The sequence below is a fragment of the Psammomys obesus genome, unplaced genomic scaffold (assembly GCF_907164565.1).
Source record: "Psammomys obesus unplaced genomic scaffold, mPsaObe1.curated_primary_1811, whole genome shotgun sequence".
Lineage (NCBI taxonomy): Eukaryota > Metazoa > Chordata > Mammalia > Rodentia > Muridae > Psammomys > Psammomys obesus.
Window position 1 is genome coordinate 405,049 of NW_026590767.1, and position 22,544 is coordinate 427,592.

The 22,544-nt window shown below is 42.7% G+C and overlaps 1 protein-coding gene across 4 annotated transcripts in view; it reads left to right on the forward strand.

The window, feature by feature from the left end:
• The window catches only part of Inpp5f (inositol polyphosphate-5-phosphatase F), an 87,038-nt gene that overhangs the window by 44,238 nt on the left and 20,256 nt on the right, over positions 1 to 22,544 (forward strand). For 3 of the 4 annotated variants that reach the window (XM_055608809.1, XM_055608808.1, XM_055608812.1), the window contains exons 4-13: positions 4,720 to 4,848; positions 5,031 to 5,198; positions 5,315 to 5,371; positions 8,869 to 9,064; positions 9,664 to 9,843; positions 10,811 to 10,878; positions 16,632 to 16,756; positions 17,750 to 17,827; positions 19,000 to 19,120; positions 20,644 to 20,772. In XM_055608809.1, the coding sequence (XP_055464784.1) occupies positions 4,720 to 4,848; positions 5,031 to 5,198; positions 5,315 to 5,371; positions 8,869 to 9,064; positions 9,664 to 9,843; positions 10,811 to 10,878; positions 16,632 to 16,756; positions 17,750 to 17,827; positions 19,000 to 19,120; positions 20,644 to 20,772 (1,251 nt within the window). Of the gene's footprint in view, positions 1 to 4,719; positions 4,849 to 5,030; positions 5,199 to 5,314; positions 5,372 to 8,555; positions 8,578 to 8,868; positions 9,065 to 9,663; positions 9,844 to 10,810; positions 10,879 to 16,631; positions 16,757 to 17,749; positions 17,828 to 18,999; positions 19,121 to 20,643; positions 20,773 to 22,544 lie in introns of those variants that run through there. The other variant, XM_055608811.1, reaches the window with a different exon arrangement.

Consider the following 22,544-nt stretch of genomic DNA (forward strand, 5'->3'; position numbering starts at 1 on the left):
ATGGGTACTGGGGATCTGAATCCAGGTTCTCAGGGTTGTGTGACAGGCACTTTACTCGCTGAGCCATCTCCCCAGAGTGACTGCTCAGGCTGTTTGAACTAGAGTGCTTATTGTGGTTCGTGTTAGGAATGGGAATATGTTATGGCTTGTGCAAATTAGGGGAAAGGGTAAGACTTTTTTGTTGCTGTCCTAAAACACCATGACAAAGGCAGCTTACAGAAGAAAGAGTTTATTTGGACTTGTGGTTGCAGAAGGATAAGAACCCGTTACAGCAGCGAGTGGCAAACATTGTTGGCCTGAACAGAAGCTAAGAGCTTCTTAAACCTCAACATGAAGCACAGAGAGTGAACCGCTGATGGCGTGGATTTGAAACCTCAAAGCCTGTCCCAGCAATGTACTTCCTTCAGCAAGGCCCATATCCCAAACCTCCCCAAAACAGCACCAGCAACCGGGGATCAGGTTTCCAAATGCCAGCTCATTGGAGATAGTTGTCGTTCGGACTGTTGTAGTAACTATAGAGAAAGTATTTCATATTTTAGAAATTATTGTCATGCCTTTTCCCCTTTACTTTTAATCTGTATCATAATAAAGGAACTTTGCAACACTGAGTAGCAGGCAATCATAACATTTCTTCTAATCTAATATATTAATTTAAATGTGTCATCTCCTTCTTTCTGTTATGTACACCCCATTGAAAGGACATTTTAAAGCCAGGAGTGGTGTGTGCTGTGGAGGCAGGACTAGGTATTCAAGACTGTCTTCAGGTACATAATAAGTTTGACCCCAGGCTAGGCTCCATGAGACCCTGCCTCAAAAATTTATATAAACATAAGGAGCTTTTAGAAGCTTAACATGCTTTTTACTTGTCTGATTGTAACGGAGAAGGTAAAAAAATACTACCACTTAGAAATAATAATGGCCAGAGATTGGAGAGATGGCTGTTGAAAGCACCTACTGCTCTTCTGGAGGACCTGAGTTTAGTTTCCAGCATGCATGTCAGATTGCTCACAAATGCCTGTAACTCCAGTTCCAGAGAATCCAATGGGCTCTATGGCACTGGCACATACATGGAGCATGTGCGCGCGCGTGCGCGCACACACACACACACACACACACACACACACACACACACACACGAATAAAATAGAAATAAATCTTTTTATAACTTACTTATTTTTAGTTTATGTACATTGGTGTTTTGCCGGTATGTATGTCTGTATGAGGGTGTCAGATCCCCTGGAACAGGAGTTACAGACACTTGTGAGCCAAGTAAGTGCTGGGAATTAAATCCTGGTCCCCTGGAAGAGCACTCAGTGCTCTGAACTGCTAAGCCATCTCTGCATCCCAGAAATAAACCTTAAAAAAGAAGTTAATATTGGATAATCATGCCTACAGCTGATGTGCTTTCATTTGATTGCATTCTCAGTAGAGATTTCCAGGAGATTTTGTATTTGCACTACTGTCTTTCATGAAGCTGGCCCATGTCCTCCACGGCAGCACGCCTCTCTGACTGAAGCCAATTTATTGTTCTGTGCGACCCACTGCTGCCAGCCTTCCCAGCAGAGTCCTCCAGCTGTTTAGTCAGGTCAGCTTCCTCAGATTTGCTGAAGCTGGTTGTTTTCTGCAATTGGAGCAGAAGTGGTCTTATTGTAGAGTCTAATATTAGAATTTATAGTTTCTGCCTCAGTTGTGTTTTTAACTGAGCTGGGTATGTGGCTTATTTCCCTGCCAGTTTATTTGTTATAGCATTTACTAGCACTTTATTCCTTATTATTGTCAAATACTCTTTCATTGTATAAGTGTCCTTTTTTAAAACTTAGCATCAGCTGATGATGAACACTTGAGTTTCCACTTTTAATCCTTTATGCATAATGCTGCAGTACACAAGTTTGTACCATACAAGCGTTGGTATACATAGGTTTTCATTTCCCTTGAGTGTAGAGTTCCTAGGTCATTTTGGTAATTCTACCTAACTGTTTTTGGGAACTGTCACACTGCTTTCCAATATAGAGTATCACTTAAAAATATAAATGTATGTGGCTATGGGTGGAACTTTAGGGCTTAAGCAAATGAGAAGGCATGCATTATGCATTTTGAAAAAAATACCCCTAAAGCACCAAAGGCTTATGTTCCATGCCTGCATATCTTATTTGCTGTATCTCATTGCCGTAATAGAGAGCTGCATCATTTTCCATGCCTAGTTTCCCATCAGAAAGCTGTTTAAAATTTTATCTCAGAATGGATACAGATAACACATTTGAAAGTAAAACCATTTGTTTTCCTTTTCTTCAGCAGCATCAGTTTTTAATCTTGGTTGTGAAGTACAACTTGCAAGAATAATAGAAAAATTGAGGGAGTTTATGCTAGTGGTATATTTATATACATATGTACATGTATATATACATGTGTGTATGTATCTATATACATATATACATATACACATGTCAGAGTTGTAATGAGGGCCTGTCATACACTCCAGGGAACTCCTGGGCCTCCGGAAAAGGGGAGGTGACCTGGCATCAGTATCACGCTGTCAGCATCCACGCATAACCAAGGATCTTGTCCAAACAAAATACTTTAGGAGTGGAAGGGTTCCCGAGAAATAATTTCTCTTATCACTGTTTTCTGATAGGGCTGCCTTCTAACCATTTGAAGAGATAGTGGTCTGTACTTGTCTTTTCTGAAAGTAATTATATAGAAGATTATAGAATACTCATTAGAATGACATTTGGTTAAGGTGGTTCAGTGAGTTTAGGCTTTGTTACATAGATCTGTAATTCTTATCTGAATTGTTTGAAGCTGTATTTGTGTTACCGTTCGGTTTTTAGTTGGTTTTGTGCACAGACTTGCATGTAATAATCAGAGGTATATTGGGAAAAAAGTGTATTAGCTAGGCATGGTGGGACACACTTTTAATCCCAGGACTTGAAAGGCAGAGGCAGGTAGATCTCTGTGAGTTTAAGTCCTTCTTAATCTATATAATAAGTTCCAGGCTAGCCAGGAGTGAATGAGTGAGTCTGTCTGTCTGTCACCCCCACCACACACACACACACACACACACACACACACACACACACAGAGTATATTAGTTGCTTTTCTGTTGCTGTGGTAAAATATTCAGTCAAAAGCAAATTAGAAGAGAAAAGGCTATGGTTTTAGAGGACAGAGTCCATCATGTTGGGGCAGGTATGGCATCAGGCAGGTAAAGCATTTCAGCAGGCACAAGGAAGCTGACTGATCACATTTTCATCCTCACGAAGGAGAGGAAGGAAAGAAGGAGGAAGGAAGAGAGAGCAGGAATGGGGCAAGGCTATAAAACTTCAAGGCCTACTCCACTGGCATACTTTATGCATTAGTCTCCACTTCCCAAAAGTTCCACAACCTTCCCAGGCAGTGCTACCAACTGGGGACTAAGTATTCAAATACATAAACTAATGGAGGGCATTTTCATTTCCATATCAAAAAGTTTATTCCATGTGTTATCTGATGCCCCCAACTTAATCTAAGCCTTATCCCACAATACAAACATTAATATTTTATAAAGAATCCAATGAGTATGTATGCTAAATGCTAATAAATAAATATTTATGCTAAATAGTCGATGATGGATATCATGTATCCTCAGGGCAGAGTTTGTAAACACACTCTTTTTAATTAAAGTTTTTATGTTGTGTTTCCTGCATACGTGTCTGTGTTTGGTAGGCACGTCTGGTGCCCTTGGAGACGGGGTTGGATCCCCTGGGACTGGAGCACTCAACAGTCATGCGGGTGCTGAATTGAGCCTGGGTCCTCTGGAAGTGCTCTCAACTGCTGGACTACCTCTCCAGTCCCTATTAAATGAATTTTTAATAAATTTCAAAAAAAGATGGTCGCCTCTCAGAGGTCTTCGGGTTTTCTGATAAGAAGTTAAGGGGTAATAGGCCCAAGTGAACTGTCATCCAGGCTGAGATAAAAGCAGGTGAAGGAACTAAAAACAAAGGTGTTTGTCTTTGTTACTCTTCTGTTAACCTGTTGGTCACCATGGCCAAAGCAGCCTATAAAATAAAGCATATAACTGACTCTCACCAGCTAGAACTGTCTGTCCCTGTTCTTGCTCAGCACATTCCATAGTCACATTTTCCTCCTCCTTACTTTGCCAATCGGATTGCACTTTTCCTTATATAAAACTCCTAATTACTGCTCTTTAAATTTAACTGATCTCTGGGCCCAAGTTATGTTATTTGTTGATTTCATTATTGTGTGTAAAGATAGGAGGAGAGAGTGTTGAAAGGTCCAGCTTTTAAGATTCTCAGTAGAGTGGACTCAGGGCATTTTTTTTTCAACTAAAACACTCAGGTAGTTAGCATAAACAAATATTAAAACTCATGTTTGTAATGACTTTGAGGCATAGCAGGTGTGTGTAGTTTATTATTAGATGACAGTTTTTAAAGCATTAATAACCTTGATCAGAACATTGTATCTTTTGGATATGCTCTGAACCTGGCTGTTCTGCCTCTAACCCTAAGTGCATCCTTTCCTGTATTCTTGTATTTTATTTGTAGTGTGGCTTCTAATTATTGAAATTGTAGCTGTATTCTACCTGCTTAGTCATTTCATTAATTCTTAGGGTCTGCTTTTAACCCAAATGCACAAGCAGTGGCATGTACTTCTGGACTCATACTTGAACATCTAAAGCAGATAATAATTAATAATGAATCATCCTTTTAAAAATGTATTTAGCTCTGTAAGAAGCATCATTTTGGAATTAACAAGCCAGAGAAGATTATACCATCTCCTGATGACTCCAAGTTTCTACTGAAGACATTTACAAATATCAAATCCAACGTGTCTGCTCCCAACAAAAAGAAAGTAAGAGTTTGGTTGACATGGGCTTGGAATCCGTCTTTGATTAGTCATAAGTTGAGGGTAATTAATTCTTTTTAATGTATCAGAAGACTGTCCTGTGTTTTGGGGGTTGTCCTTACTTGAAGTCTTGCATTATCTATAAACTTTCTATCTGACTCCTGTACTTACAGATTGACTTCTTACAGGTTAAAGAAAGCAAAGAAAAGGAGAAGTTGGAGAGGCGATTACTTGAGGAATTGCTGAAGATGTTCATGGACTCAGAGTCCTTCTATTACAGCTTGACCTATGACCTGACCAACTCAGTGCAGAGGCAGGTCGCTGGGGAGAGGGCTGGCCGCCCCCTCTGGCAGAAGGTACAGCGCACAAGGCAGAGAGAGCAGTGCTGGCTCCTAGACAAGTGCCTAGTTGCCTTTTACAGGAAACTTAAGTAGCGTGCTCCTGAGCTTATCCTTTCCTCCATTTTTTCTAGGCTGATGACCGATTTTTCTGGAATAAGTACATGATCCAAGATCTGACTGAGATTGGTGTGAGTAGATGCTTCTAAGACACCATTAGTTGCAACTGTTAAGCAAATGTTACTTGGTGAGGATGAATTTTGAGATCTTATTAAGATGTTTCCCCATACTGAGGATAATCATTTAACTAATGAAAATGAAGGCATTACTTTCAGGCGTCCTGCAGTTCCACCTCCTCTGCCGACAGCCTGTCTCTTCAAGAAGTTATTTAGTTGAATGTGTGTCACACACCTGTCATCCCAGCATGTGGGAAGCTGAGGCAAGAGGCTTGTTACACGTTTGGGGTCCTCTGGGCTCTGTAAGTGTGTTCAACTCCATCCTAGGCTATATAGCAAGATCCTGTCTCCAGGAAAAGATGGGTGAGGGTAGTAATACGCCCAAGAAACCAATAATGTCCATAGAATTCCTGTAAAGATAAATTCATATTTTTTATATCCATTGGGATTGCAGAAGCCAGGTATTCTGTAAGATACCACTCTGGTTTTTCCCCTGGGGTTTGGAGTAGACGGATCTCGAAGGCCTGACTATTAGTGCTGTGTTTAGGGAAAACTACCTGATGTGGAGAGAGCACTTCCTGGAGTCCTCTCTCTCTCTCCCCCCTTTCTATTTATTAGGGTGTGCGTGTGCTCGAGAGATCTTGCCTGCTTCTTTCTGATTTGATGGTTACTTTCTTTTTTTTTCTTTGTGCAGAAGTGCTTGAGTATAGTTATTTTTATGACTGTGATAAGGATGACTGAGGTGGACAGATTAGGGAAGAAGGGTTTGTTTTGGCTGGTGATTTCGGAGAATTCAGTACATCCCTATGTCGGAGAAAGCATCTTGTCATGGTGGGCTTAGGCAGTAGAGAGACAGAGGAATACTGACATGCACTTCTCTCGTCTATACTGTCTGGGCCTCAGATGGTGGGATGATACCGCCCACACTCAAGACACATCTTTCCTTTGCAGTTGATTCTTTCTAGAAACACACCCAAAGGTGCACCCAGAGATCTGAGTCCTTCTCCAGGGGATTCTGGGTGCAGGCACGTTGACTGAAGATTAACGACCCCACCCTCATACGTTTTGGAGAGTGAGGCCTGAGGCCTCCTGCGTGCTGTGTGTTTTGGACACCGAGTACTAGACAAAAGTAATGGAATATGGTCATCTTTTCCTCAGCCTTTCAGTTATTTTCCTTCTTCCATTTCCCCTTTACTGACAGTTCATAACAGTTCTTGAGTTCTTATCTAGAGGCATCTTCAGCCAGATACTTCCGTGTCTCCACTGAGGTTGAGGCATGGGCTTCGCTTCTGATACTGATCATGCTGTGACCCTCAAAGCTCAGTGACAGGAAACAAATAAGGGTGTTTATAATGAGCGTTTGTCTTTATGATGACAGTGTGGAAATTCCAGTGTTGGTGAGCTTTTGTCAGACACGGTCACATTACTATTTAAAGCTGGTGGCTTAGGATAAAGAGGACATTTGGCAATGTGTTTCTATGTTCCTGTCAAGAATCTTGGGTTTATTGCTAGAACAAAAGTATAGTAGTGGGAAGAGTGTTAAAAATGATCAATGTGGGCCACCCTTTACCTCATTGTTTCCAACCCTAACCTTCTGAAGATCTGACGTATAGAGAACATAAAACAAAATGAAGCTGTGAAATGAATGGAACCCTAAGTGAGTAGTGACAGAAAGAAAGGTAGGTTTGAAATTGATGCTGAAGATAGATATGGTGGTACATGTCTGGGATCCTAGCACTCGGAAGCTGAGACAGGAGGATTGTGAGTTCCAGGCCAGCTTGGGCTACGTAGAAAGACCCTATCTCAAGACAGTGTTTTGAGTATTTGTTTCATTATTGTTTTGGTGGTGTTGGTGGTGTGTGTGCACGCGGTCATTTGTGTGTGTACATGTGGAGAACAAAAGGCAGCCTCAGATGTTGCTTCTCAGGCACCTGGTTTATTTAGAGACAAGGTCTCTCACTGGCCTGGAGTGCACCAAGCAGGGTTGGCAACCAGTGAGCCCCAGCGGTCCACCTGAATCCACCTCCCCATCGTTAGGTTACAGACATGTGCTCCATACCAGCCTCTACTTCAGTGGAGAAGCACGTTCCTGACTGAGCTTCTTCTCAGTGTTATTATGCTGTTGTTTCTGAAACAGGGTCTCCTGGAGGCCAGTCTGGTTTCAAACTTAATATGTAGCTAAGGATGATGCTGAACTTCCTATCATGTTTCTACCTCTAGTATTTGGTTTAAAATCTGAATATGTTTAGAAGAACAGAAGAAGAATAAATCTCTGAACAGTATCATCCTAATTATGTTAGATACCATTTTAAAATAAGACACTTTCTGTTGTTCATTTACTATTTTAATTTTAGGCTGGCGTTTCTCTAAAGCAGAATATGAAGTAAAGCTGCGGCCGAGACAGAGCTCAGTTGTAGTGTTTTCTTGGCATTCATGGGACTCTGGGTTTGATTCATAGCACCGTAAATGACAACAACAAAACTGAGCACAGTAGTGAGGCAAGGGAACCACTGAAGTTCCAGGCCTGACTCAGCTACACAGTGAAGCTCTACCTCAAAATAAAAGTTGTGGGGCCTGGAGAGAAGGCTCAGTGGGTAAAGGCACTGGGTACTCTTGCAGAGGATCTGGGGACAGCTCCTAGCACCGGCGAGATAACTCACCATCTTCAGTAACCCTAGTTTCAGGGGATTGGACACCATCATCTGGCCTCTGAAGACACTGTATACACCTGGTGCACATACAGACAAGCAGGCACATACACATACACATACAAATAGACAGCGTTTTCTCTGTGCAGCCTTGGCTGTCCTGCACTCACTCTGTAGACCAGGCTGGCCTTGAACTCACAGAGATCTGCCTGCCTCTGCCTCCTTGAGTGCTGGGATTACAGGCATGCACCACTGCACCCGGCTAATACACAAGCCTTTATTATTATTATTATTACTATTACTACTACTATTATTGTTTAAGAGTAAACTATGTTTTGAAATGAAATGATCAGGATTGGTTTCATTTTGTTATAGGCTAATGCAGTTGAGGATTGAAAACAACTTTAAAGCTTTGCTTTCCTATACCGCGAGGAATACTTATAAGCACTACATTTGTTAACTACTCTTGGCAGGCACTGTGCTTTACTTTACATGCACTGTTCATTATTCACAACAGCCTTATGAGGCAGTAGTAGTCCCATTTCACAGAGGAGGACACTGAGGCCTAGCGAGGTGAGTGAGCTTCTGTCAGCGAGTTTGTGGGTAGTGGAGCTTGAGTTTGTGTGGAACAGTCTGGCACCCAGGCTGTGTTTCCCGTCAGTCAGCTCTTAAGAACACCACTGTAAAGGAAAGGGAAGGCCCTCTTGCTCTCCTCTTTCCCTGATGTCCAGTTAGTGGAACATGGGGTTGAGAAGGGCTTGTGCTTGTGGCAGGTGGATGGCAGTGTGTGTGGATTGTTGTTTGGGTCTAGGCCAGCAGCAGCTCTGTGTGGAATATAACCGACGGTGTTCATTTCCATCCTAGACCCCGGAGGTGGACTTCTGGATCGTCCCCATCATCCAGGGCTTTGTGCAGATCGAGGAACTCGTGGTGAATTACGAGTCCTCTGATGATGAGAAGAGCAGCCCAGAGACCCCTGCTCAGGAGTCCAGCTGTGTCGATGACATTCACCCACGGTTTCTAGTGGCTCTCATATCGCGCAGGAGTAGGCACAGAGCAGGTCAGTAAAAACATGTAAAGCCTGGGCAGGAGAGAATGGAGAAGCTGCAGAGGTGTTGAAATGCAAATCATGGACTTGAAAGCACAGTTAGATCAAACTCCAGATACTGGGATGCAATTAGAGACTGATTTCTGCTGTAGAGGAGCAGGAAAGTTAGTAAATCAGAGCAGGTGGCATGCACACAGACAGAAGAAAGTCACCTGGGATGTATCTGAGTACAGTGTTCAACTAAAAGCCTGCGTCGCAGGGATAAATCCTCTCAGAGTGCTAACTAAGCCCTTTGGGAAAGCCATTGTCTTTCATTCAAAGGATCCAACTTAGCAGTGATGGTACAGCTATAATCTTGCGTAGTTGTTATTTACCTGTGGGCTGTGCATAAGCTGCCAAGGCTTTTAAAGCACAATCTAGTCAGACGGGGGATGGGGGGAGCCTCTTGTTTTGTTGAGAGTTTTGCTGCATAGTCCAGGCTGGCCTCGAACTTGTAATTCTCTTGCTTCAGCCTACAAGAGCACTGAAACATCAAGCGTGTGCTCCAGCACCAAGCCAAGCTAAGCACATATTTTATAACCGTTGCCGCTTTCTGTTTAATTTTCTTCCAGGAATGCGCTATAAACGAAGAGGAGTGGATAAAAATGGAAATGTTGCAAATTATGTGGAGACTGAGCAGTTAATTCATGTTCATAATCACACCCTGTCATTTATTCAAACTCGAGGCTCTGTGCCCGTCTTTTGGAGCCAGGTTGGGTATCGCTATAATCCAAGACCTCGGCTAGACAAAAGTAAGCATATCAATCATTTGGTTTGCAAGTGAAGATTTCAATGAGAATTAAAAAAAAAAAAAATCAGTTGATAGATAGGCATACGTTTGTTTCATTTAAAACAATACTTCTCAGGGCTGGGATGTGGCTGAGGTATGGTTTCCTGAAGAGCCTGCTGATGCCCTGTTCAGTCCCTGTACTAAAAACAACAACAAAAGCCAAGCCTCCCGCTGTGACTTGCCCTCACAGGTGACAGTCAGAGGTGGGGTCCTAGACTCAGGACTAAGCCCTTTCCTGGATGTTGCAGTTTCGCCCGCCCTGCTCTGCGGTAAAGCACCTCATCTCAGATTCTGAACTGCCGCTGCTCTGAAGCTTATCTTTTAGAACATTTAGCTCTGGGAGAGGGTGAATGTAGCCAGCGTCTGCAGAAGCAGGCAGTGTGCTGACTAGATGACGGCAGTGCCTGGGAAATCAGTTAGAGGTAAAACCTTCAAGATTTAATTTCTTAGAGTATTTTAACTTTAGTACCAAAATATCATCTTTGTTTTCTCATTATAAGTCACATGAAACCTCCCTGAAAGGGAGGGTGTGCGTGAGCGCACGCGTGTGTGCCTGTGCTTCCATATATGTGCCTGTGTGTGTGTTCATAATTTCACAGTTGGCACTTTCAGATACATTTCAGCTCAGCCCAACTGGAAAAACAGAAATTTTAGTTTAAAATGACGGTTAGCCAGTCTTACATTTAAATTGACAATAAATTATTAGGAAGTAAGAATAGGGTTGGCAGTGGTGACACACTCCTTTAATCCCAGCATTCCAGAGGCAGAGGCGGCAGATGTCTGTGAGTTCAAGGACAGCCAGACAGCCAGGGCTACACAGAGAAACCCTATCTTAAAAACCAAACCAAACAAACAGAAATAATGGATCGGGCACACTCATCTGTTTCCACACGGGAAGGAGAAATAGATTTTGTGTTGCTTCTTTGCAGGTGAGAAGGAAACGGTGGACTGTTTCTGCGCCCATTTCGAAGAACAACTGAAAATTTACAAAAAACAGGTGGGCTTTGATATGTGCTAAGAAACATTTCCTTAAATGTATAATTCCATGAAAGAAACCAAGTACTGCTCATAAGTAGACAGCCGCAGTCAGCATAAAGGTTACACGTGATAAGGTCCGAACACCCTGGAGTCAGCTGCTTTAGACTGTTCAGAGATGGAGTAGGCGCCGTCGGTTGTCACAGCCTGGGACCGGCATCTCAGGAGGAGGCATGGGATACAACCAAATAAAGTAGAGTGGACTGAAAACTACTAGGTTGAAAAACAAGCGCCGTAATTTTGCTATAAGATTAATACATGAAAGTCAGTAATGTGCTTGTCTATTAGGAATGACCAGTCTGACTGTGTAGTGACGTGGGAGTCATTTTTCCAGGCCAGCCTTGTCCAGGTAGAGAGTTCCAGCCCAGATAGCCAGGCAACAGACTGAGACCCTGTCCCCAAAGGAAAGAAAAGGAGAAGGGAGAGAAGATACTGTGTTCCTGGTTGAGGGATAGCAAGGCACAGTGGTGAATGACTTCAATTCTTCCCAAGTTAGTATTGAGATTTCATGTAGTTTCAGCAACATATGGAATAGGAAGACAAAAAAAAAAAAAAATTCAGGAAAGAACAAATCATTTTTTAATAATCATATTAAAAATTTAGATAGTTTGATAATACACAAAGACAGGTATTTGCTTTTAAAAACGGAAACTCAAATATTGCTAGCAACAGCATAAGTTGGTACAGGTACTTTTAATGTTATTACCAATTAAAATAAAACATGCTAATACTTAACTGTACTTTTCTTTTTGGTACCCTCTATCCATTTAGCATATATAAAAATGATTTTGAGAAAGACTCTTGATCTGAATATGAAAGGTTAAACATTGAAGACAGTGTAGTGTATCTTTGACTCGGAGTCATAAGCAGCGTTTACAAAAGCAGTTACCTTATCTTCCTGTGTGTCAAGTATATGATTGTCTGTCCCATTTTATTAGTCACTTAGTGAGGAGTAATGCCCATCTAGGAAATGGTTATTCTGGGGCTGGAGGGCTGTCTCAGTGATTAAGAGTGTGTAGTGCTCTGCAGAGGACCTGATTTAGGGTCTCAGCACAATCCCCTGTGACTCCAGCTACAGGAGGGATCTGACATCTCTGGCCTCATGTGCAGCTGTGCTTAACACCATGCACAAACCCCACACAAACATACACACATACATATAATTAAGAAAGAAACAGCTGGACGTGTTGGCGCACACCTTTGATCCCAACACTTAGGGAGGCAGAGGCTGGCAGATTGATGTGAGTACAAGGCCAGCCTGGTCTATAAAGTGAGTCCAGGACAGCCAGGGCTACCCAGAGAAACCCAGTCCTGGAATACAAAGCAAAACAAAACATCAGTGATGAAAAAAACAAAGAAACAAAGAAATGTGCTGGCATAGGACTTTAATTCAACACTCAGGAGCCAGAGGCAAGAAGGCCTCTGTGAGTTTGAGGCCAGCCTGGTCTATGTAGTGAGTTCCTGGGCAGCCAAGACGAAAGAGAGAAACCCTGTCTTTATAAATAGACAAACAAAAAATAGTTATTACAAATAAAAGTAATGGCTGGGGAGACGGCTTTATGGGTAAAGTGCATGGCGCACAGGTATGGCATGGACCTGAGAGTTCCCCAGAGCTCATGTAACGTCGGATACTGTGCCGTGTGCCTGCAGTGTTATTCAGATGAGCCAGGAAGTGGAGAAGGAGAATCCTAGAAGCTTGCAGGCCAGCTAGACAGCATGTGCAGCCAAAGACAATACAGACAAGGTGGAAGGCAAGGACCTATATCCAAAGTTGGCCTCTGACCTCTGCATGTGTTCTGTGCCGTGCATTTACCACACAAAGATACACACGTGTACAAAACAACACTAGCCTTAATGGAAAAGATTAACTTAATTTTGACCTTAAATGTTTTTATTATTTATTATTTCTGATTATACACAAAGAAACTCATATGCATAAAACTAAAAAATATTTTAAAGGCATTATGAAGATAATGGAAGGAAATTCAGAAAGTAGGAGAGGCCAGAGAGCTGGATCAGCAGTTAAGAGCACTTCCTGCTCTTGTAGAGGACCTGGGTTCGATCCCTAGTATCTACATGGAGACTCACTACCGTGAGCAACTCCAGGGAATCTGACACCTTCTTCTGCTCTCCCTGGGCCCTGGGCAAAACCTGTGGTACACATAGATATGTGTAAGCAAAACACTTATACTTAAAATAAATCTTTAATAGTTAAGGTTTGGTCCCTTAGGATATAGCATATTCAAATACCTTCTTTTTTTAAGTATATAAATGCAGGTTTATTGGAAGCAGCTCTCAGCCTTCTTGCAGGGGTAGGAGGAGAGAGAGAAAAGCATGCACACAGAAAGGGAGGAGAGGAGAGACAGAGAAAGCAAGAGGGGAGAGAGAGAAGAGAGCTTAAATGTCTTCTAAATCCATTAAAAATGATGTACAGTACAAAAGAAAACTAGAAAAAGAATTGAACAGAATCTTTATGTAAAGGGTTATTTTATAAAGCCCAAAAACATGTGAGAAGGTGTGCCATCTCATTAATTGTCAGAGAAATGCAAATTAAAGCCATGACTCACACACTGGGGTAGTTGAAGTAAAAAAGATGAGAAACATCAAGTAGGGGAAAAGGATGGAGAGCAATTAGCACTTAAATAGCAAGCAGCATCTGAGCAAGATGGCTGCTCAGGGAGGCGTGTGGGATTGATGTGGTCAGGAACAATTTGGTCTTACTCTACATTTGAATTCCTTAATAATGTGAGTTGATTCATGGATTAACAATATTCCTGATTGTAAGTAGCATTACAAAGAATACGCCATATTTAAGTGTAACACAGAATTGTGAAAAGGAGCAGCCCTGAGGTTTGCAAGCCCAGGAAATAACCTCCTCATGCACTCCTCCACGTTTGCTCCCTGCTCCCCGTTGACTCACATCAATTTCCAGATTGTGCACCGAGCAGACACCTTCCGGCTTCCAGCGGAAGCCTGGCGGTGTTCATTTATCTGAGTTATCTGTGTCCTCCTGGGTGATTGCTTGCGGGATGAGAGGCCCATCGATGGTATGACTCACTCCTGGTGGCAGTGTTGCGCCAGCCCATAATTGGTTTAGGCTGGGGCTGTTTGACAGATGGTGTATGATGTGGGAAAAGCTTACTGCGTCAATAAAAGATTACCGGAAGCAACAGTGCCCCTGAGGTTGTTGTGTCTGGATTTGATGTGGGACTTTTGCAGCTGTCTCAGGACTGGAAATGAACTGAAGGATGCTTATCCGGTATACTGCTAGGGAAAAAGCAGTGGAGGGGATGGCAAAACGAAAAGGCCAAAAGGACCAGGGTCCTCACTGGTTTCAGGAGTCACTGAATTGAGCCCTGCTCTTTCCAGACTTGCTCTGAGATTTGTTTGTAGCAGGAATTACCTGACACCAGCACATTCACAGTGATCTCAGGTCACAGAGAGATGTGTGTTTACTGTGCTGTAGCAGCCTGTTGTTACTTAACTCTCTGGCTGCTACCTTTTCCCAGCTGATGGACCTTTAGAATATACTAGTACTTTTTGCTATTACAAGAACAATCAGGCCAGGCACTTTTAATCCCAGCACTCGAGAGATGGAGGCAGGAAGATCTCTGAGTTTGAAGCCACCCTGGTCTACAGAGCAAGTCCATCCTAGGCTACCCAGTAAATTCAAAGTCTGGACTACATTAAAAACTCAGTTTTTAGAAAGTAAGTGGAGTGGAGTGGCACACGCCTTTAATCCAGCACCTGGGAGGCAGAGGCAGGTAGATCTCTGTGAATTCAAGCAGCGTGGTCTACATAACAAGTTCCAGGACAGCCAGAGCTACATAATGAGACCCTGCCTCAGAAAAAAGAAAAAGAAGAAAAGAAAACAGATGATGCAGAATGCAGAGCTGGCAAGATGACTCAGCAGGTCAAGCACTTGCTGAGCAAGGCTGACCACCACATCCCTGGAGCCCACAAAAGGGGGAGGGGGAGAGCTGACTCAACAAGGTTGTTCTCCGACCTTCCCCCTCCACCCTGCCAATAGGTGTGCTTCCCCCACCCCTGCCGCCCAACAGTAAATGCCATTTTAAAAGTCCAAGAATTAGAGCACTTGCGTTTACAGAATAGATTCGTGAAAGCAAGCTTGTTGAATTAAACAGTATATACATTTAAAGTTGGTATTTAGCATTCACTTGCTTTCGGAGGTACCACACCAGGAGCAGTTTGTGGAAACTTTGCAGAATTGTCCTCTGCTATCTGTCACACGCCCGTGCACCTTCCCAACACAGACAACAGTAAATTAAAAAGATTTGTTCAGAGATCACATAGTTAATATCCCCAGGAACAGTGAGAAGCTTTTTGTTTTTCCATGTTCACCAATTCGGTCTCTGTTTTGTGTTTAAATTTACCTGTATGTGTGTAAAAACCAATTTTATGTCTTAACAATTGCAGTTTACTATTAATGGCATTGTGGCATCTTGTTTACTTTGGTTTTGTGTTTGTGTGCACATGCTCGCATGCGCACAAATTTGCCCATTTTTTTTTTTCTTATTCCGTTTATGTTTCTCAATAAAATACTGTTTTGTGTGGCTGGTATGCTCTCAGGGAAGTTCCTTTTTTTTAACTTTTGCTTATAATGTCACTTGTACACATATGTAATTTAATTTTTTTCTGTTATCACATCTGTCCGTCTTTTCCTTTGTCTTCTAATTTTTATATTATGTTTGGAAGGTCATGCTTCCATCTACAGCTGTGGAAGGTGGCTTTTGGTTTTTTGTTTTTTTAAATAACTTGAAGAAAAACATTTAGGTCATGGTGCATGTGGAATTTTTTCCCATCCTGTCCTCCGTACCCCCCCCCCCCCCCCCCCCCCCCCCCCCCCGGTCAGCCTTGTTCTCTTGAGTAGTTGCCCGTGTCCGGTTCCACAGTCTTGCTTGCTGTGTAGAATATATAGAATTATAGAATTGCTCCAAGAAGGGCGAATTTCCTCCATGTTTATTACTTTTCAGTTTTATTCCCAAACATTTACTCCTTCAGATGAACTTTAGAATTAACTTATGTTGTCCATGAAAAGACCTTGGTTGGATTTTGGTTGGGATTGTTGAGCATATAGATTAATTTTGATTGGTTGGGGTTGTTGAGTATCTAGATTAATTTGGGGAGACTTGACATCTTTTCAATATTGGACCTTGAGATTCAGCAACATGATAATATGCCTGTGTATTTAGATTTTCTTTTACATATTTCAGTACAATGTTTAACTTGTAAATTTTTTTTAAAGTTCATACTATTTAAAATACATACTGTTTGGACTGGAGAGATGAAGGTCCAGAAGGATCCAAGTTCAGTTCCAGGCATCCACAGTTCACAACTGCCTATGGCTTCAGTTCCAGGGGATCTAAGGCCACGGGCCCCCAGGGGTAAACACACACACATTAAAATTCTTAAAAAAAAATACTTGCTGTTAAAAAGAAGCATGTTTTACTTTGTGTATTTGTTGGCTATTGCAGAGTTCTAGAACTATTACCATTGATGTCAGCAGTTCCCACACAGCTAAATATTAACATAACAAATATTTTAATTTCATGAAAAAAATTGACACTTGAGTGGATTAGTTTCTAAGCACAGATGTAAGATATTTATAAAATGTGATTATAAGTGAATTGTTACGCTCACATCACAGTTCTGAGGTCTAGTTAACCTTGATGCTGCTGCTCTTCATCCTCACAGGTTATTATTAACCTGGTAGACCAGGCTGGGAGGGAGAAGATTATTGGCGATGCTTACCTGAAGCAGGTGCTGCTCTTCAACAACTCAAAGCTCACCTACGTCTCCTTCGATTTCCACGAACACTGGTATGGGTCTGCTGAGAGGGAAGGGACTTCATTTTCTCTGCTCTTCCTGGGAAGGAAAAAGTCCCTTCCACCCTGCTCAGAAGGGACAGGGGTCATGCTTACTTGCTGTTAGTGCTCGCGAACTTTGCTCTAGCTAGGCCTGTAAGTTGGTGTTAAAGTATTTTCAGTTCCAAAATGCATTGTGAACTCAAGTTCCAGTTTTGGCCTAAGCATAGCCGCTGAAGGACAGAGCCATCTTGCTGGCTTCCTCGTACTGTTAGGAGCGCTTCTGTCCAGCTGCTTTGATTGGGCAGTAGTAGGTGAACCCTATTGCTGACACCCTTACTTTATTAGTATTCTGAAAGCAAGATGCTTTTGCCACAATCCTCATTTGCCTGTGAATTTCCCTTGGTACAAAGTTGTGGGGAAGAAGCATCTGTGTGTAAGGCTTCAGTGTTTACACATGTGCCCAAGTATCAGTTTGCCATAGAATTACCTAATATACGGAAGTAGCAAGTCATCTATATGTATTAACAGTTCTTTGTAAGATTTTTGAGCTACTGTAAAGATCCTAAGGAGCTGCTGAGATGGCTCAGTGGGTAAAGATACCTACTACCGAGCCTGATGATCTGAATTTGATCCCTGAAATCCATACAGTAGAGAGAACCAACTCTTGAAAGTTGTCCTCTGACCTCCGTGTGTGCACATATACAGAATAAGTAAATAAGATGTGATGTACATATAAACAATAGTATCTTAGATTTTTTTGTATTGTTTTGAGATAAAGTCTCACTACATAGCCCTGGCTGGCCTCAGACTCCCAGAGTTGTCTCTCAAATGCTGAGATTAAAGGTGTTTGTTTTAATGGTGTGGATGATTAAAACCCGTGCATGCTAGGCAAGAGCTCTAACACTAAGCTATGTCCCCAGCCCCCTTTACCTTAAGTAAACTAAAATAATTGTTATAATACTAAAGATTGCTTTTTGTTTTTTTGTTCTGGGGAATGGGATTTAGCCGAGGAATGAAGTTTGAGAATGTTCAAATCCTAACGGATGCCATTCACGACATTATTCTTGACATGAAGTGGTGCTGGTAGGTATTTGTCTTAGTTACTTTTCTTTAGCTGTGAAGAGACACTGTGACAAAGAAAACATGTAATTTGAGGGTCGTGGTTCCAGAGGGTTAGAGTCTACAGCATCATCACGGTGGGGACTGTGACAGAGGCAGGCAGGCAGGCATGGTGCTGGAGCAGTAGCTGAGAGCTTGCCTCCAGTCCATAAGCACAAGACAGAGAGACCTGAAAAGGACAACACACTGCTTCCAACAAGGCCACACCTCCTAATCCTTCCCAAACAGTTCCAGTAACTGGGGACCAAACATTCAAATACATGAACCTATGGGGCCATTCTTCCTGAAACCGCCATGGTATGTCACATAAAGTTGTTTTGACTCTTGGTCTGTGAAATCCTGTTCATCTGGTTCAACTGAACATCAAACAGCGGCGTTATGCTGGCCTCGCGTCTGTGTTTCCCTGATCGGTTCCCTTCCTTTTCATGGGTACCATCGTCGGGTGGTGCCACCTGTGACCAGGGAACAGCCAGACGGTTGGCAGATGAGGGAGAAGGCTGCTGCTGCGCCTAAAGGCCTTAAACCCGTTCCTCCCCCTCTCTGTGGCTTCCATTTTGTTTTCCTCCTTTGCCATCCCTCAGGGGAAGGAAAGCTTCAGTTTTTTTAGGCATTTTCAAATTAACAGGGTAGGAAAAGATGCCTAAACTCCAGGAGGTAGCAAAAAAATCATGTTGTAGGCCAGGACAGAGCATCTGATTAGATGTTAAGACAACACGGTGGCGTGCTAGACGGCACAGGCCTACTGCATGCCTCCTTGGCAGGTGGCATAACTGGTTAGTATGTTTTAGTTAGAAAGGGAGCAGCAAGATGGTGTTTAAAATGCATAAACCGTGTGCAAACACACTGCCTGGGGGTGCGGCAGCTCTGCCGTCGTTAGCGGGAGGGAAGTTGCTCGCTCTCTCAGTTTCTCCGCTCTTGGGATTTTAGTTCTTACACAGGAATAACAGTACCTCGCTGCCAAGTTATTTTATAACTGACAGTAAAGTCTGCGGAGTACCCAGAACTGCCTAGCCTGTGAGGATATGCCTACACAATTGCCAGCTAATGCTACTGCTGCTGTTGCCGTATTTTTAAGATTTGTGTTTTTTGAAAACTTTTTAGAAATTGTAAATTAATCCCATGCTTCTCTTGACAAGGGTTGATCAGGCTGGGGTCATATGTAAGCAAGAAGGGATTTTTCGAGTTAATTGCATGGACTGCCTGGATCGCACCAATGTGGTTCAAGCTGCCATTGCGAGAGTGGTCATGGAACAGCAGGTAATCTGGAGTCCGTTTACTTCTAAATATTCACTTTAAAATGGTTTAAACTTATATATGTAAGTAAATAGTGAAACATCCTTTCAAAGTCAGATATTGTGTAGCACATTTTTTAGCATGCACACATTCTTGTTGAATGAAAACCTGGGGAATGTAACTTTAAGAAGGATGTGGTAGCATTTTCTTAAGTACTCAACTTGTAAAAGTTTTAAATCTGTTGGGGGCATTTTGTGGTTACTTTCCATTTTCCTCTGAGCTTAAGACCCACCGTTCTGTGTTTGTGGCTGGGAGTCTGCACGTCCCATTTCCTTTTGGCCAGCAGTGGCAGGTAGGGGTGGGGCTGGTAGGGGACCAGAACTAGAGAAGACCATGATCAAGAATGGGAAGCCACAGAGTCCTTTGCCTGCTGCATTCCTGTTAGCAGAAGGCTCTCTGGTCCCTTCCCCTTGTGCCCCAGCTCTGTGGATGGGAGCTGCTTCCTCCCTGTTGTTTGTTACCTCAGTGTTTCACTGTACGTCTTCCAGCTCTCCCGCCCCTCGTACCGGTGTCCTGGGCCACAGTCCAAATTGGAAGCACCTGCTGGAGTTCTGGTGTCTTCCCTGCCCCATAGGGTTGAGTGGTTGTTCTCTGTTCTGTTCTTTTAAAGTACATTTACTAAGGCTTTTGAATTTAAGCCCTTATGGAATATTGACTCCAGGAAACCTCCCCAAACCCAGTCTTAACATCTTTAAAACAGGAGTGTTGTGACGAGTAAATGAGAGAATTCATGTTAAAAACAAACACCCCAAAACCCTTGAATTCTGCCCTGACACACAGTTAAAATTCTTTAGGCCCTTATTCAGCTATAGTAATTGATAGCAGTGTTTTCTTTATTTGCTAGTAATTGTTTTTGAAACAGGGTCTCATTATGCACTTCTGGCTGGCCTAGAGCTCGCAGAGGTCCATCTGTGATCCGGTTTTCCAAGGGATGGGGACAAAGGTGTGCGTTACCACACCTGGCAGTCTTTAAAAAATGTGTCAGAGTTGGACATGCTGTACGGTTCTGTCATCTCAGTACTCAGGAGCCTGAGTCAAGAGGATCCAGAACTCTAGGCAAGCCTGGGGTACATACCAAGACTGTGTCTCAAAAATAAAGTCTGAGGGAACTAGTGAGATGGCTCAGTGGTAAAGCACTGCCACCAAACCTGGAAACTGAGTTTGATCCATGGTACACACGGTGGAAGGAGAGAACTGGCTCCTGCAAGTGGTCTTCTGGCCTCCCCATGTTCTTAGTAGCATGTACACACACACACACACACACACACACACACACACACACACACAAAATCTGAAAACACTTCTTTTATGCAAGGGTCCTCAATTATGTCAGCTTTTTCTCTTTATAGCACTATAGCACTATAGTCTATAAATATAGACTATAAATATAATCTATATAGTCTATAAATATAGACTATAGCACTATAGTCTATATTTCATGCTATGGTTTCTCATATATTATCTACTCACCAATGTGTTTATTTTAGCTGAAAAAACTAGGTGTGATGCCCCCGGAGCAGCCACTACCTGCGAAATGTAATCGGATCTACCAGATAATGTGGGCAAACAATGGCGACTCCATCAGTAAACAGTATGCTGGGACAGCTGCTCTGAAGGTAACTTATCTGTAGGTTCATTGTAGATCCTTGAATCTCAGGTTCAAAACCAACTTTGTTTTTTATTTAAAAAAAAAAAAAAGTATCTGGGCTCCAGATGGTAGGTCTGTGTACTTGATTTCTTTCCGGAATGTCTGACTATGGCAGGAGTCCACCATTAGATCAGGGTATAGGTGGCCTATGCGGGGCTTCGGGGCAGTGCACTGGAGAAGGCTGGGGAAGGATGCTCTTTCTGAGGATGTCCCCTGTTGCCGTATCTAACACTTTGTTTTGTTTTGTGGGACTCTGGAAATCTGAAAGTTAATGTGCGTTTATTTTATTTTATTTTGAGACATGGTCTTACCATGTAGCCCTGGCCATCTTAGACGTCACTGTGTACACCTAGCTGTCCTCAAACTCACAGAGACCCTACTATTTCTGCCTCCCTGTGCTCCACCATGCCTGGCTGTGTGTGCGTTTTAAAGCCATATACACACAAAATATGTCTGCTAGGCCCTGACTTTTGTAGATAATTTAAAAGCATAGTCTAATAATGTGTATTATTAGCCCTGTAATTATTAGGGCAGCATTATCTAACCTGCTATTATAATCACTGAAAGACACAAACGTCTGATAGATTTCAGAATAACCTTCTTTCTCCCGGGGCATGGCAGATATTACCTCCTAAGCTACCTTGGCCTCCCAAGCCCCAGCTGCATGCCATCTGCTCTAATAATTCCTTCCATCCATAATCTCAAAATATTGTTGTTCTTCATCTGGGTCGGAGCTGCTCTGGCCATGTGCTCCTCTCCACACCAACCCATCGAGGCTCTCTGATTCCTTCCTCTCCAGTACCTGTCTCCTTCTCCCATGATCCTTCTTTCCCGAGATCCATGAACTTTCACTCTGCCTCTCACTTCTGCTGCCCAGGTATAGGCCTTTTAATCAGCCAGTCAGGGACAATTGGGAAGCATAGTTACAGGAGATAGTTCAACATTCATAACAGTGCCTGGGTGGTAACCAGATCTCCAGGTACTGAAATCAGCATCTGAAAACACAGTTGGACCTTCCTCCAACACCTGACCCACCCGGGATACTTTTTTCTTCTCTGAGTGTGAATCTTAAGCCTGCCTCTAAGGGACCTTGGACAAGTCACTTATCTACTGTCTACTCTGTCCCACTAATTGTTCAGTGGACATAGCGGGCCCTGTATGACAGGTCGTGATAGGGTATGGGGGCTGGGACTGTTTCCTCACATGCAGTGTGTGCTGAAGGAGTGCTTTGTTTTTGTTGTTATAAATTGTTTTTGAAAGAGCCTACAAAACTATTCTTCATAGACCCTTAAATGTAAACATAGTCCCTACTAACAAATTCTCAATTTGTGGGTACTCTTTATGGGCAGTAGAAAGTGGTTGAATCAGTTTAAATTGGGTTTATGTTGATTTCCCTTCAAGATAGTAGTCCATCTAGTCCATATCTCTTCTGAAAACCTGTGATTGGTTAGTACAGCACTTGCCTGGAATGTGTGAGGCCCGGAGTTAAGTCCCAGCCAAGCCCAAACCAAACAAAATAAATTGGACCAATGGTTCAACAGACATCAGCTTTTCTCGGTTTTGGTTGAGTAATACATATTAAAAAACCTTGTTTTTATGACAGGGCCTCCGTGTAGGCCAAACTGGTACTGTTCATGCTCCGCTGGGGACACACACAAAATGGTTAAATCTCACTGCACTAAACTCTAGAGAACTACCCACATTGTCCCACATTAGAAATGTTTCTTTTGAAAGCTGGGT